The sequence below is a fragment of the Ictalurus furcatus genome, chromosome 6 (assembly GCF_023375685.1).
Source record: "Ictalurus furcatus strain D&B chromosome 6, Billie_1.0, whole genome shotgun sequence".
Classification (NCBI taxonomy): Eukaryota; Metazoa; Chordata; class Actinopteri; order Siluriformes; family Ictaluridae; genus Ictalurus; species Ictalurus furcatus.
Window position 1 is genome coordinate 24099690 of NC_071260.1, and position 12775 is coordinate 24112464.

The 12775-nt window shown below is 39.8% G+C and overlaps 1 protein-coding gene across 1 annotated transcript; it reads left to right on the top strand.

Annotated features, from left to right (window-relative positions):
• The first annotated feature begins 470 nt into the window (after positions 1-470).
• si:ch211-67e16.11 (uncharacterized) lies at positions 471-10367 on the top strand. The gene is made up of 7 exons (XM_053627236.1): positions 471-2758; positions 5024-5245; positions 6090-6260; positions 6425-6556; positions 6754-6923; positions 9417-9653; positions 9762-10367. The coding sequence occupies exons 1-7, from the start codon at positions 2287-2289 to the stop codon at positions 9948-9950; spliced, it is 1593 nt and encodes a 530-aa protein (XP_053483211.1). The 5' UTR covers positions 471-2286; the 3' UTR covers positions 9951-10367.
• Positions 10368-12775: the final 2408 nt, after the last annotated feature.

Consider the following 12775-nt stretch of genomic DNA (forward strand, 5'->3'; position numbering starts at 1 on the left):
CTGTCTATAACCTGCTGTGGAATTCAAATATTTTATGCATGTTTATATATATATATATATATATATATATATATATATATATATATATATATATATATATATATACAATATAAATTTTATTTATATATATATATATAAAATTTATATTGTGTGTGTATATATATATATATATATATATATATATATATATATATATAAATAAAATTTATATTGTGTATATATATATATATTATATATATATATATATATATATATATAAACATGCATAAAATTTATATTGTGTGTGTGTATATATATATATATACACAAAATATTTTATTTATATATACATACACTAGCATATATATATACACAATATAAATTATTATATATACACTATATATTATATAGTTTACATACATATACATACATACATATACAGGGTGCCAGTCCATCACAGGGCACACTCACATACCCATTCATACACTACAGACACGCCAATCAGCCTACCATGCATGACTTTGGAGGAAACCCCCGCAGCACGGGGAGAACATGCAAACTCCACACACACGGCCCCGGCGGGAATCGAACCCCGGACCCTGGAGGGGCGAGGCGAACGTGCTAACCACGAACCCAGTGTGCACACACACTATCAGGGTGTACAATATTGTGCATAGCCTAGATATGATCATACTGATGGCTCACTGATGCGTATGGTGCGTGAAGGCTAACCCATCTAGTCCAATACCACAGAAGAGCTACTTTAGCATAAATTGCTGAAAAAGTTCATGCTGGCTATGATATAAAGGTGTCAGAACACAAATCATACGCTTGCTGCGTATGGGGCTGTGTAGCTGTAGACCGGTCAGAGTGCCCATGCTGACCTCTGTCCACCGCCATGGGCTTGTGAGCATCAGAACTGGACCATGGAGCAATGGAAGAAGGTGGCCTGGTCTGATGAATCATATTTTCTTTTACATCATGTGGATGGCTGGGTGTTTGTGTGTCGCTTACCTGTGGACTAGCTGGCACCAGGATGCACTATGGGAAGTAGACAAGCTGGCAGAGGCAGTGTGATGCTCTGGGCAATGCTCTGCTGGGAAATTAGGTCCTGACATTCATCTGGATGCTACTTTGACATGTAGCACCTATGTAAACATTGTAGCAGACCAAGTTCACCCCTTCATGGCAATGTTGTTCCCTAATGGCATTGGATTCTTTTAGCAGGATAATACACACTGCCACACTGCAAAAATTGTTCAGGAATGGTTTGAGGAACATGACAAAGAGTTCATGGTGTTGACTTGGCCTCTAAATTCCCCAGATCTTAATCAGATCGAGCATGTGGGGGATGTGCTGGATAAACAAGTCTGATCCATGGAGGCCCCACTTCACAACTTACAGGACTTAAGGGATCTGCTGCTAACATCTTGCTGCCAGATACCACAGCACACCTTCACAGGTCTTGTGGAGTCCATGCCTCGACAGGTCAGAGCTGTTTTGGCGGCACAAGGTGGACCTACACAATATGAGGCAGGTGGTTTTAATGTTATGGCTGATTGGTGTATAGTATGTCATCTGGAATGAATAAATAAATGTTTCACTTGTGTAACACACTGCACCCAGTGCGACACTTTACTTAGTGACAATTAAAGTTTGTTAGTATTGTGCCTCTTTCTGGTTCTAGTTTGTAAAAAATCACGCAGGTCAAGTGAAGCCCTTAACAGCACACTATAAAATGTCTGAAAACATTTTCAAGCTATTTTCTGTTGGATAACAGGAATAAAAGCTTGTTTAGACTTTAATCTGATAAGCAATTAATTCGCAATAAACGGAATTTGAACATTTATTTACATAAAGGCAAACCATACATCTCTATAGGCTATTCGTTACACTTTACTATTAAACGCCATAAAGCTGAGCACTTTCAGTGTGGACTGCAGCTGTCAGTGCACCTGAAAACTGCTGGCCATTTGAAATGATGGCATCTGAGTGACAGGTAAGATAATCAGCCCCATGGTCCCCTCTTCACCCCTCCTCCTCCTCCTCCTCCTCTTGTTATACCGGCATGTCAGAGCCTGTGGGATGGGGTTCCTCTTGCATTTACTTTCGGTCTGGATGCTGCTGCCGCTGCTGCTCCGATCCACTTGGATGTCCCTCTTCATGAAGGAGGGTCCTATCTTTCCCACTTGATCGCGCACTTATTTTTTGGCGATCCGAAAGCAACTTTAAAGAGTTCATCCGCATTTTTAATCTAAACAACGGACAGCCGAGAAGAGTTGGTCGTTGTCTTGACCGGTGCAAAGCATGAAGTTCCTGGAGGCTGCGCGCGTCTCGGTGCTGTTGTTGGTGCTGCTGGTGGGGGATCACCGCGGAGTGCAGGGGAAAGCGGCTCGGCTGGAGCGCTGGGTGAAAGCTGGACTGCAGTACCTGAAGGTGCACCTGTGCCGCAGGGTGGCTTTACCGGAGAGCGAGTGTCGCAGGCTCGCTCATCTCCATCCCAGCGGAATAGCGGTGTATAGTTCAGAGTCTGGTTCTGGTAAAGTGCTCGCCATCCTGCCCGACTCGCACCCCGCATTAAAAGCGAGTCACAGTGCGGGTGCGCTTGCTGCTGAGCGCGGGCTGGAGCGGGAGCGCTTCACCGACGTGAGCGCGCATGACGCCGTGCTCGTGCTGGACCCGAGTCCCGGAGAGAGCTTCGGCCACCCCGTCCTGCTCTTCTACCTGGACTTTAACATGGCCAAGAAAAAGTGTACTCATATGGAGGGGATTTATTTGGGTGAGTAATGTCTTTGCTGTGTAAGGGATGCATTTAAAAAGTTTTTTTTTTTTTTTTTTTTTTTAACTTTAGAGATTGAAACAATTTTAGAAACCCGATGAAGATCAGAGCAGGTTCATGCTTACTTCCGACTTGCTTAGGTGTAATCAGTGAATATTAATGAGTAGTAGTAGTATTGCGAAGTCATTAACACAGCCATATACTGTGCACGTCTTCTATTACCAGTGATACGGTTTAATCGAAGATTACAACATCACATATAGCCTACAGTACTGTGCAAAAGTCTTAGGCACGCTAATTTTTTTTATACAAATATTGTCTCAGATGTTTATTTAATGACTTAAGCATTATTGGGTCGGCAAAATATCATTTTAGATTTCAAAACATGTTGCAAAAAATGTTAAAGAAAAAAGTTGGTCAGTAAAGCTGGTAACATCATATAATACGCCACTTTTCAGACAAAAAAAAAAAAGAAATCTGTCAGTGATTACCTGTGAAATGAAATGTCAGTGATTACCTGTGAATGAAATCTGTCAGTGATTACCTGAAAGGGGTAATATTATTATTTCACAAATAACAGAAATATAACAGTTAAAGTTTCCAGAAGAATTGTGGCAGGTTGTTCAAGACGCTTAGAAAAATGCCTCAGATTTTTTTTTTTTTAAAGGAAAGGGTTGCCATATCAAATATTGACTTTAATTTTATATATAAAATTTATAGTTTTTAATGTAATAACAATTTCTATTATTTCTATAAGCATCTTTGCTTCACATAATTTCTTTACATGTGCCTCTCATAGACTCTGCACAGTACTCTCTCTCTCTCTCTCTCTCTCGCTCTCTCTCTCTCTATATATATATACATACACATATACATTTTATATATATATATATATATATGTATATATATGTATATATCTTTGTCCTTTTGCCACTAGTACTTTATTTTCTGTATAATATATGCTAACTGGTGTTTTCAGCGTCCTTTAGGCAGCAGCCCTAAATGTTTACAGACTCCATTACATCATCAGAGTCTGTATATCAAATGGGTCAGGTGATTTATCATAAAACTGACCAGGCAATGCATGGAATGTGTCTGCCATTGGAGTATGTGTGAATATATTACATGTGGATAGCACTAGCTCTGTGCCCTTCTGTCTGTAGCACCACTGAGACAAGACATGCAATCCAGTGTACTTTATAGATATCCAAGAAATAAAACCAGTCTGGAGAATTCTAATTACTAATCATGTCTGAGATGATCAGGGGGAAGAAAAGAGAGTCGGGTATAATGTCTTAAAAGACTTTCTGACTTCTCATTCACTGTAGATTAAATCTGGAGAAAAAAATTTGGGGTTTGAATATGTCTGATCTTGACCATGTAATCTGAAGCAGTGGGAAGAGGGGAGACGACAGCCTTGTTTTGAGCACATTAAAAATCCTCCCAGGTCTCTTTGGGCGATTATAAAGGCAGTGGAGAAAATAAGGCACAGCAGAAAGAGAAACAGTAACGCTGTTGAAGCTGTATCAGTAAGCCAAAGAAACATCTAATTGTGGCCAGGGCAATTCTACTAGTTATCTGGAATTGAATTAAGTAGATTTATAATGGATTCATATTGGCTGTTCTCATGGTACTGCTGGGCTCAGATCCAGTCTGTTACCTGAAAGTAGCTCTGCATTGTTTCCAGTATCCAACAGGATAAATGTACAGAATAAACGGTAGGCTTAAGACGGCTTGTGAATGCAATATATGCATAGTGATAAACTATTATCTAGCAAAGCAAAGATTTCCTTGTGGCACAGTAAATTTAAGTTATCTGAAATGAACTGTAGAAATCACATGAAAAGGAAAATACATTTCCTTTTAAAAGTCACATCAGTGACATCATGTGAATTTCGGGAAGGAATATCATCCAAAATACATCTACAGCATGCATACATGCTATTTCACATCCTTCATGATAAAGACTATGAAGTCATGCTGAACATTCTTTCAACAAACGTAGTACTGTATCGACTTTATAGTATAGAATTATAGAAGACTATTGATTTACAATCAGGTGTCACTCAGAAGATGGTTCCTCTTTGAGTCTGGTTCCTCCCAAGGTTTCTCCATAATGTTGTCTCGGGGAGTTTTTCACAATTCAGAAACTAACCATAAATCTACATCTGGATTTCTGTTATGTCGCTTTATGACAACATCTAGACCTATACAAATAAAACTGAACTGAATTAAGCTGAATAAAATAATTGTAATGGTTTGCAGGAGAGGAGTGTATGACTCTGGCCCTGAAGACTCGCTGTCAGAACCAGCTGAAGCGGAGAAGGAGCCGCAGCGACCGTACGATGGACCGCACACAGATTCGGAAGAGTGTGGTGTCCAGAACAAGCCATACAGAGCGTAGTAATGGCCTCTGCGAGATCCACTTCCTGCCCCGAGTGGTGGGAGTGAGGGACAGCAACCGAACGCAGCGCCTCCGCTGTGTAGGTAAGTAAATGGCTGAGATGGACATGTCTGAGTTCCCATACACAGGCCAAGTCCTCTGTAACTGCAGTTTTCCCTAAAATGCTTTGTGTCTGGTAAGAGTTTATAGCAAGACCCAAGCCTGTACCATCTTGGAGTAAACTACACAATCAGAGAGAAAGGAAAAGTTGCCTCTAAAGGTTAAATTGCTTTTCTGGTTGTGCTATAACAGAAAAATTATCATAGGGCTGAATATGTACCATATATTTCAGGCAACTCGTCACTCTGAATAATATGACACAGCCACCCAAATTCTGTCTGCTTAGGGAAAAAATCTAATCAAAAAGATTCAAATTGCAAACTGATAAATAGAAAACGTGAATTATATTTTATGTAAACAACTGATATGTAATACAACTATTCATTATAACAGCAAAATATAATTATATAATTTTGTTTTTACCAAATGTTTTACTTAATGATTTGTTTAAAATGTAATAATAAATGTTTTTTTTTCCTGCTCCGAAAACTAAAAGTAATTTTGTATTAGCATTTTAGAGACTTCAACTGGTAGTCTAGTTTAGTTTAGGCCCTCCAATGCAAAAATTGTAAGTGTACATCACTTTATTTTAATAATTAAAAAATTATCTAATAGTTTGACACTGGAAGTCATCTCACCTTAGAAAGTCACTATTTTCATTAATGAATAAGTGTGTAAAAATGAATGAAAGAAAACAGAAGAGGAAGTATAGGCTCTAGAGAAAGCAAGCATATCATTCGCATTTTCTTAAAGCGTCCAATAATTTTCAGGGAATTTTCAGACACTTGGGGATTAAATTGCTCTTGTTTTGTGTCACTTCTGTAACAGATCATCCAGAGTTTGCTAGATGCCCCCAGCCTTTGCCCCTCACTAGTCCAAGCATGCCTATCTCTAGCTGTGAACTCAATAAAAACACCCGTCGATGCCACCAGCAGCCTCTCGCCACACATCTCTCCTGTCGCCTCTACCAGACCTGTGACCACGCAGTACTGCTCTCAGGTTAATAAGAAAAATCTTGTGTTTCATGATTAATTAGCTTTGCGAGATTACTTCCTTAGGGTCAGCAGTATCAGTATTGTTTATTGCTTACCATGCAGGTAAATACTCTCTCTGTAAAGCAGCTTTGCCAGTCCCTTAACTCTGCTGTATGTTTTTCTGATCAGGTGGTTGGCAGGAACAGATCACATACCAGCATCATGAGCAGAATCTGATGCTCTTCTACCAGATGCTAAGAAACAATGGTTTTCATAAGGATCACATTAAAACATTTTTTGCTGGAAATGGACAGGTAGCAGGTAAGAACACCAAGCCAGATTGTACCAGGGGCTAACTAGGGGGTGATATAAATTACCACACTGTACTAGGAGTTAACTAGGGGGTGATATAAATTGCCAGATCACAATAAACTCATTTTAATGAGGCATACATGAACTGCACTAAATATATATAGCCTTGCTTTTGTAGTCCAATTTACCACTATCATTCATTGTAGCTAAAGAGGCAGAAGGAATGTATCCAGCCACAGAAAAGGAGGTAATCAGGAACCATATCTCCTACATCTGTCGCAAGCAGCACTGTGCAGACACATTCGTGTTGTACCTGAACAGCCCGACCCGCAACGATGGAACCATGCTGCTGTGGGACCGCAACAACAACGGCATTGTGAGTTTGTGAGACTTCAGAAACATTACTATCTTTCATATGACCAACAAACACTGAATAATGTGACAAGCTCAATTGACGTAAACAAGAAAAAAACCTTTCTACTGAATGAGCTTGGAGTGAATGTCAGAATTAACAATGGGTCTGTCTGATCTGAGAGAACAGTGACTGGGATGGGCTATTCTGCTTCAGGAGATCAGTGAGATATGCTGAGAGTAAACCATTAAGAGGTTTAAAGAGAAATTAAGCAGAAATTTGTGGTCAATTTGGAAGTTAAGAGTCAGCCAGTGTAGCTGGAATAAGACGGGGATAATATGCCTGGACGTTCTTTGCCTAGCTGCTGCAATGTGAACTTACTGGAGCTTATTTAAAGAATCAGCAGTGCAGCCAGCAAGCAGCATGTTACAATAGTCCAATCTAGGGGTTATAAAAGCTCTAATAGTTTTTACACCTTCGTGTAGGGTTAAGCATATGTTTTCTTTGAATGTTTCTTAAATTATAATATAATGTTTTACACCAGAATCAGGGCTGAAACCAGGGTCTTTAACTGTAACCTTTGGTTTCATTGGATAAAAATCAAGCTTTTCTTCAGGCAGATGTAACAACATTACTGTCAGTTTTGTTAGAATTAATTTTCTGTTCATCCAAGTTTTTTATGTCAATCACAGTCTTCTATTTTACATAGCCGTATAACTGTTGTTGTGTGACATGGTGCTACAGCACGAAAGTCCACAAGCAGGAGATCAATAGACAGACCACTGGAATGCAAGAGTGATCTCTTATCTTCCTGTTAATAAATTAAATGTGCCCCTTAATAAAGCAGAACGGCCCACCACTTCAAAGTGACTGATGCCTAATCAAAGAGACAACAAGGAAGGCGTTTAGTCACAGAACTGGGATAAATACCTCTTTCTAGTCCCCTCTCATCTCCCTGCTTCCTTTGTTGACTAGAAAAGGAAGGAACTGGAATGTACTCCTCTCTTTGGTGTTTGGGAGCTTATCTCCTTGCCCTCATATTTAAGTCTGGTTCTACAGCTCTGGGTAATTAAATACTGTGCAAAACTTCCATAAGAAGCGTCTCATGTGGGAAGTGCTTCACTTCTTTAATACACATTTTTACAGGGCCTCGGACGTCCTCATAGTTCATGTGGCTTGAAGAGAAGAATGACAGTATGTCAGAAAAATAGTTACTTTAAGTCTGAAACATTCAGATATATTCAGATCTCAAAGCACAATAGATACGCCAATGCTCATTACTAAAACACTTTTATCTATTATTAACAAACTCTTTCAAGAAAGTAAGGACACATTTAATTATATTTCCTTTTTAAAGTACATTAGTTTGACCTTTGTGAAATCCCACGTTCCGCTGCTAAAGGTGGTCAGTAATCCCAGCCATATGCTCGGAGCTGGGCAGACGGAAGGGTCCAGACTGTGTGGTAAAGCCCTTCCTTCTGTAACAATAGGCACAGACTCTCCAGGGACAAAGGCAACAACCTGATCCCTAGACAGGGATGGGAATGACAAAGGGGGAGGCTTGAGAAACAGGACCACACAGGCTCAGGACCACCAGGCCGTCTGCCTCCATGAAAAAAAAAACACGCTTATTTCAGCTTAAAAAGCCCTTCATATGGATAGGTGGCTCTACAAACAAATGGCATTTCCACTACAGCCAAGTCATAGTTCCTTGATATTTCACTTTAAATAAATATGAGAAACAGTGGCACAAACTGGTAGTGTATTGAAGATATGATTACGTGTCAAAGCACCAAAGTTTTTCTTTGTCTTGATTTTGCATTTTATTTCACATTAAAACAAAACAACCCATTCTAAACCTTTTCCTACGTCTTCCATTAGGTAATTACAAACCTTTACAAACTACTAGCACCATCAAATTCAGTACATATGCAGAACAATAATATAAACAAGGATCTACAGTATTTGGTAGGTAAATGTTATATCCCCAACAACAGACAGTTACAGATTTTGATTCGAACTATGCAAGTATGCACTTCATTCTAACTGATCAGTTAGCGTCAAACTTCACATAGCCTCAGACTCTCTGCCCACAGACTATCTAGCATCTGACATCTTTCGTATGCTTTTCTGGCTGCAAGCTTCAAGATCTATTCAATCTTTTGCAAGTGGCAAGTAAATGAGATTTCCTCATGTGTCTGCGGACTTTCTCTTGAAACACTGTTGGTCAATTTCAATGACAGTCCAAAGGCTTTTGTGTGAAAGTCACAGGGTCTTAGCAATGTTTCGTGACAAACCGTATCAGACTCTCTACAGAAAGCTACAGGTCTGACTTGTGAGAATAGCCTTCATATGACTGAAATTGAATTAGTTATATCATCAGGTGTGGTTCCTGGTTGGTTGCAACAAAAAAAAACCCTGCAACCTCACTGTTTTTTCTTTTTTTTGCCTAGTCATGTTCAAGATTGTCCAAGCAAGTTAAAGGTGTTCCCCTAAATTCTTTTCCCCTCTGTCTAGGCAGATCTAAAGGAGCGCTATGCAGTAGGTGAGCTGCTGGCTGACCTTGCAGGCTGCAGGGCAAGTCGAGTTCTGCTTTTTGTTGAGCAGAGCTACACCGGAGTTCTCACTAAGAGACTAAAGGGCTCTCTTAAACACCTCAATGTGGTGCTGCTCAACGGCCTGCCCTGGGTGAACACGGCCCAATTCTGGGCCTCTCTGCACCCTTCCCACTGCCTCATCGACCACCTCAGTAAGGTACAGGAAATACTCAAATTAAATGGTTTCTCCAATCACTGGTGTCATGTATGAAATACATAAATAATGTTTTATTTGTTCCCCATATTGATTTCTGTCCATTACCAGAATGCTCTAATGCCTCATGTGGGTGATGGGATAAGCCTGCTGAACGTGACTTTGTCTGGAGCTCCCTGTAATTCCACGCCACCTCTTTCAGAGGCTGAGATGAAGAAGGAGTACATGGGCTGTCAGAACCTGCCAACAGCACTGTGGCACCAGGGCAGTCGAAAGGCTCACAACAATGAGAGAAACTGAGAGACAATGCTCATTCTTCCAGTGCAGCCTCATAAACTTCACTACCGGCATCTAATCTCAACTAGAGAATGCTAGAGATGCCAAACATGTCTTTTTGTTCATCTTAGTTCTTTACTATGGATTTTGATCTTCAGTTGTAACAGTAGATTCAGGCAGAATGCTGCTAGACAAGAATAAAAAATGTGTGTATAAATTGTTGTTACTCAAGTACAGGTCAAACTGTAATTAGATGGACCCAGTCTATCCAAAACAAATGGACTGCGGTAAGATGGATGAAAAAAAACATGCTGTCATGAAGGCCACAGGAGTATATATGGTTTAAGAGGAAGTGTTATGTCCTCACTCTGAACCTCAGCCCTCCATCTGCAGCATCCCGGTGTTTGGCTCCTCCAGTGTTTTTGTCTACCCACTGTGGGGGTTCATCCGGCGGGCAGCTGCACTCTTGCATCTCTCCACATTCAGAGTGTCCTGGCGCGGGTCAGTGCTCACATCACATCCTGGAGATGAACCACGGTGACTATGCCAGTCTGACATTTCAGGACAAATCTATGTTTCCCTTGCAGACATGAAGGAGCCTAGGCAATGCCATCATTTAGTCATGAGAACTGTTCCTTCAACAAGCTCTGCCCCTTCCAAGGCCACTTTCCCGCTCTATTTAAAAGGAGTTCTGGTTTTTCAAGCAGTTTGACCTGTATCGGCTTTGGCCTGTAGGTGACAGAACACAAACTAGAGGAGGACATGTAGCTGTCTCACAGGTCTCTGAGGAAATTTATGTACAAACTTTCAAAGATTAAACAAGGTCAAGTCAGGAATAAAAAGAAAATTAGACATTTTTTAAAAAAAGCCCCAGACAAGGCCTGGCATTATAGTTCTGATTAAGCTTATTTGTGTATACAGTATTTAATATAAAGGTGTTGTAAGATCCAATACCTCAGTTATCAGTTATCCCATACCTTCATACCTCTTTCCTGTGTACAAACACCCCTTAAACAATGTTCAGTGCATGTTGGCTAAAAATAGTTTAACAGCATATACCCAAGTGTAAAACTCAGCTGAATCAAGAAATATTTTTTGTATAGAACAGAAATGTGTTTATTCTGTAAATGTCATGTTGTGCTAAATAAATGAATTTTAATGTCACTTAAGAGGATATTAATGTCCTCATCTCAGTTGTTAAACTGTAGCCTGTGTGACCTTATGTAAATACTCAAAATAAATTAACTTTTGTACATAACATGTATTTATTTCAATGGAGTGTCAAACAATACATTTTGAGTTTTATTACATCAGCAGCAGTAAAACAACATGAGTAAACCAAAGTCTATATAAACATGGATTTTCTTATAAGTTCAGTCATTTACTAACTGTGTCCCTTTTCCCCATTCATCTCCTTAAAGAATACTGCTGCTAGAAAGTTTGTGAACTCTATACAATTTTCTGTATTTCTGCACAAATTTGACCTGAAATGTGGTTGGATCTTCATCAAAATCCTAAAACTTGATCAAGACAACCCAATTAAACAAATGAAACAAAAACATTAGTCTTTACATTTATTTATTGAGCAAAACTGTCCAACATTAAATATCTTTTTGGAAAAATTATGTGAACCTCTGTGAGTATGAGTTCATTTAAAGGGGTAATTGAAGTCAGGTGTTTCAATCAAGGAGATAGCAATCAGATATGAGTTTAGCAGGCCCTCCCATGTCTCAAGAACATAAACTTGGGTGTTCACTATCAAAGTCTGGTCTTCACCACACAGGTTCATAGCAGTGTGCCAGAATCAAAGTAGATTCCTGAGGACCTCAGAAAGGGTTCACCATGCTGGAAAAGGTTACAAAACCAATTCTAAAGTGTTTGGCCTCACCAATCCACTGTGAAGCAGATGAAATACAAATGGAGGAAATTCAGCACCACTGTTACTCTCCCAAGGAGTGGTCATCCAGCAAAAATCACTCCAAGGGTGCGGTGAATAAAATGACAGGAAGTAACAAGGAACCCGAGGGTTACATCTAAGGACCTACAGACCACTCTTGCATTGAGTATTGTCAATATTCATGAGCCCACCATCAGGCAAACACTGAACAAGAATGGGGTGCATTGCAGGATAGACACTACTCTCCAAAAAGTACACTGCTGCCTGTCTAAAGTTTGTTCAAGACCATGTCAATAAGCCAGAAGATTACTGGAACAATGTTCTGTGGACAGATGAATCCAAAACAAACCAAAACTTTTTTGGTTTAAATGAAAAACACTATTTTAGCCAAAAACCAAACATTATATTCCAACATAAGCACCTCATCCTAACAGTGAAGCATGGAGGTGGCAGTACTATAGTTTGGGGCTGCTTTGCTGCCTCAGGTTCAAGACAGCTTGCTATTATTGATGGACATATTGACTTCTGAATTGTACCAGCAAATTCTACAAGAGAATGGCAGGGTATCTGTCTGTCAACTGAAGCTTAACTGTAACTGGGCCTAAGTCTACAAAGAAATGGTTAAAGAAATTTAACATGGGTTAGGGTTAGTCAAATGGACCCTAACCCTAGAATGGCCAAGTCAAAGTCCAGACCTTAATCCAATTGAAATGTTGTGGAACGACCTAAAAAGAGCAGTTCATACAAGGAAGCCCACCAGCATCACTGAGTTGAAGCAGTTTTGTAAGGCGGAATAGACTAAAATCCTCCAATCCACTGTGCAGGATTGATCACCAGTTACTGGAAACATTTGGTTGAAGTTGTTGCTGCTCATGGGGGTCACACCGGTTACTGAAAACAAAGGTTCACATACTTTTTCCAACAAAGATATTTGATGTTGGATAATTTTGCT

Bases quoted from the DNA above. Each gene is read 5' to 3' on its own strand.
- si:ch211-67e16.11 (XM_053627236.1), top strand. From the start codon at position 2,287: ATGAAGTTCCTGGAGGCTGCGCGCGTCTCGGTGCTGTTGTTGGTGCTG. The intron at 2,759-5,023 runs GTGAGTAATGTC...AATGGTTTGCAG, and splicing joins TATGGAGGGGATTTATTTGG to GAGAGGAGTGTATGACTCTG. The intron at 6,557-6,753 runs GTAAGAACACCA...CATTCATTGTAG, and splicing joins TGGAAATGGACAGGTAGCAG to CTAAAGAGGCAGAAGGAATG.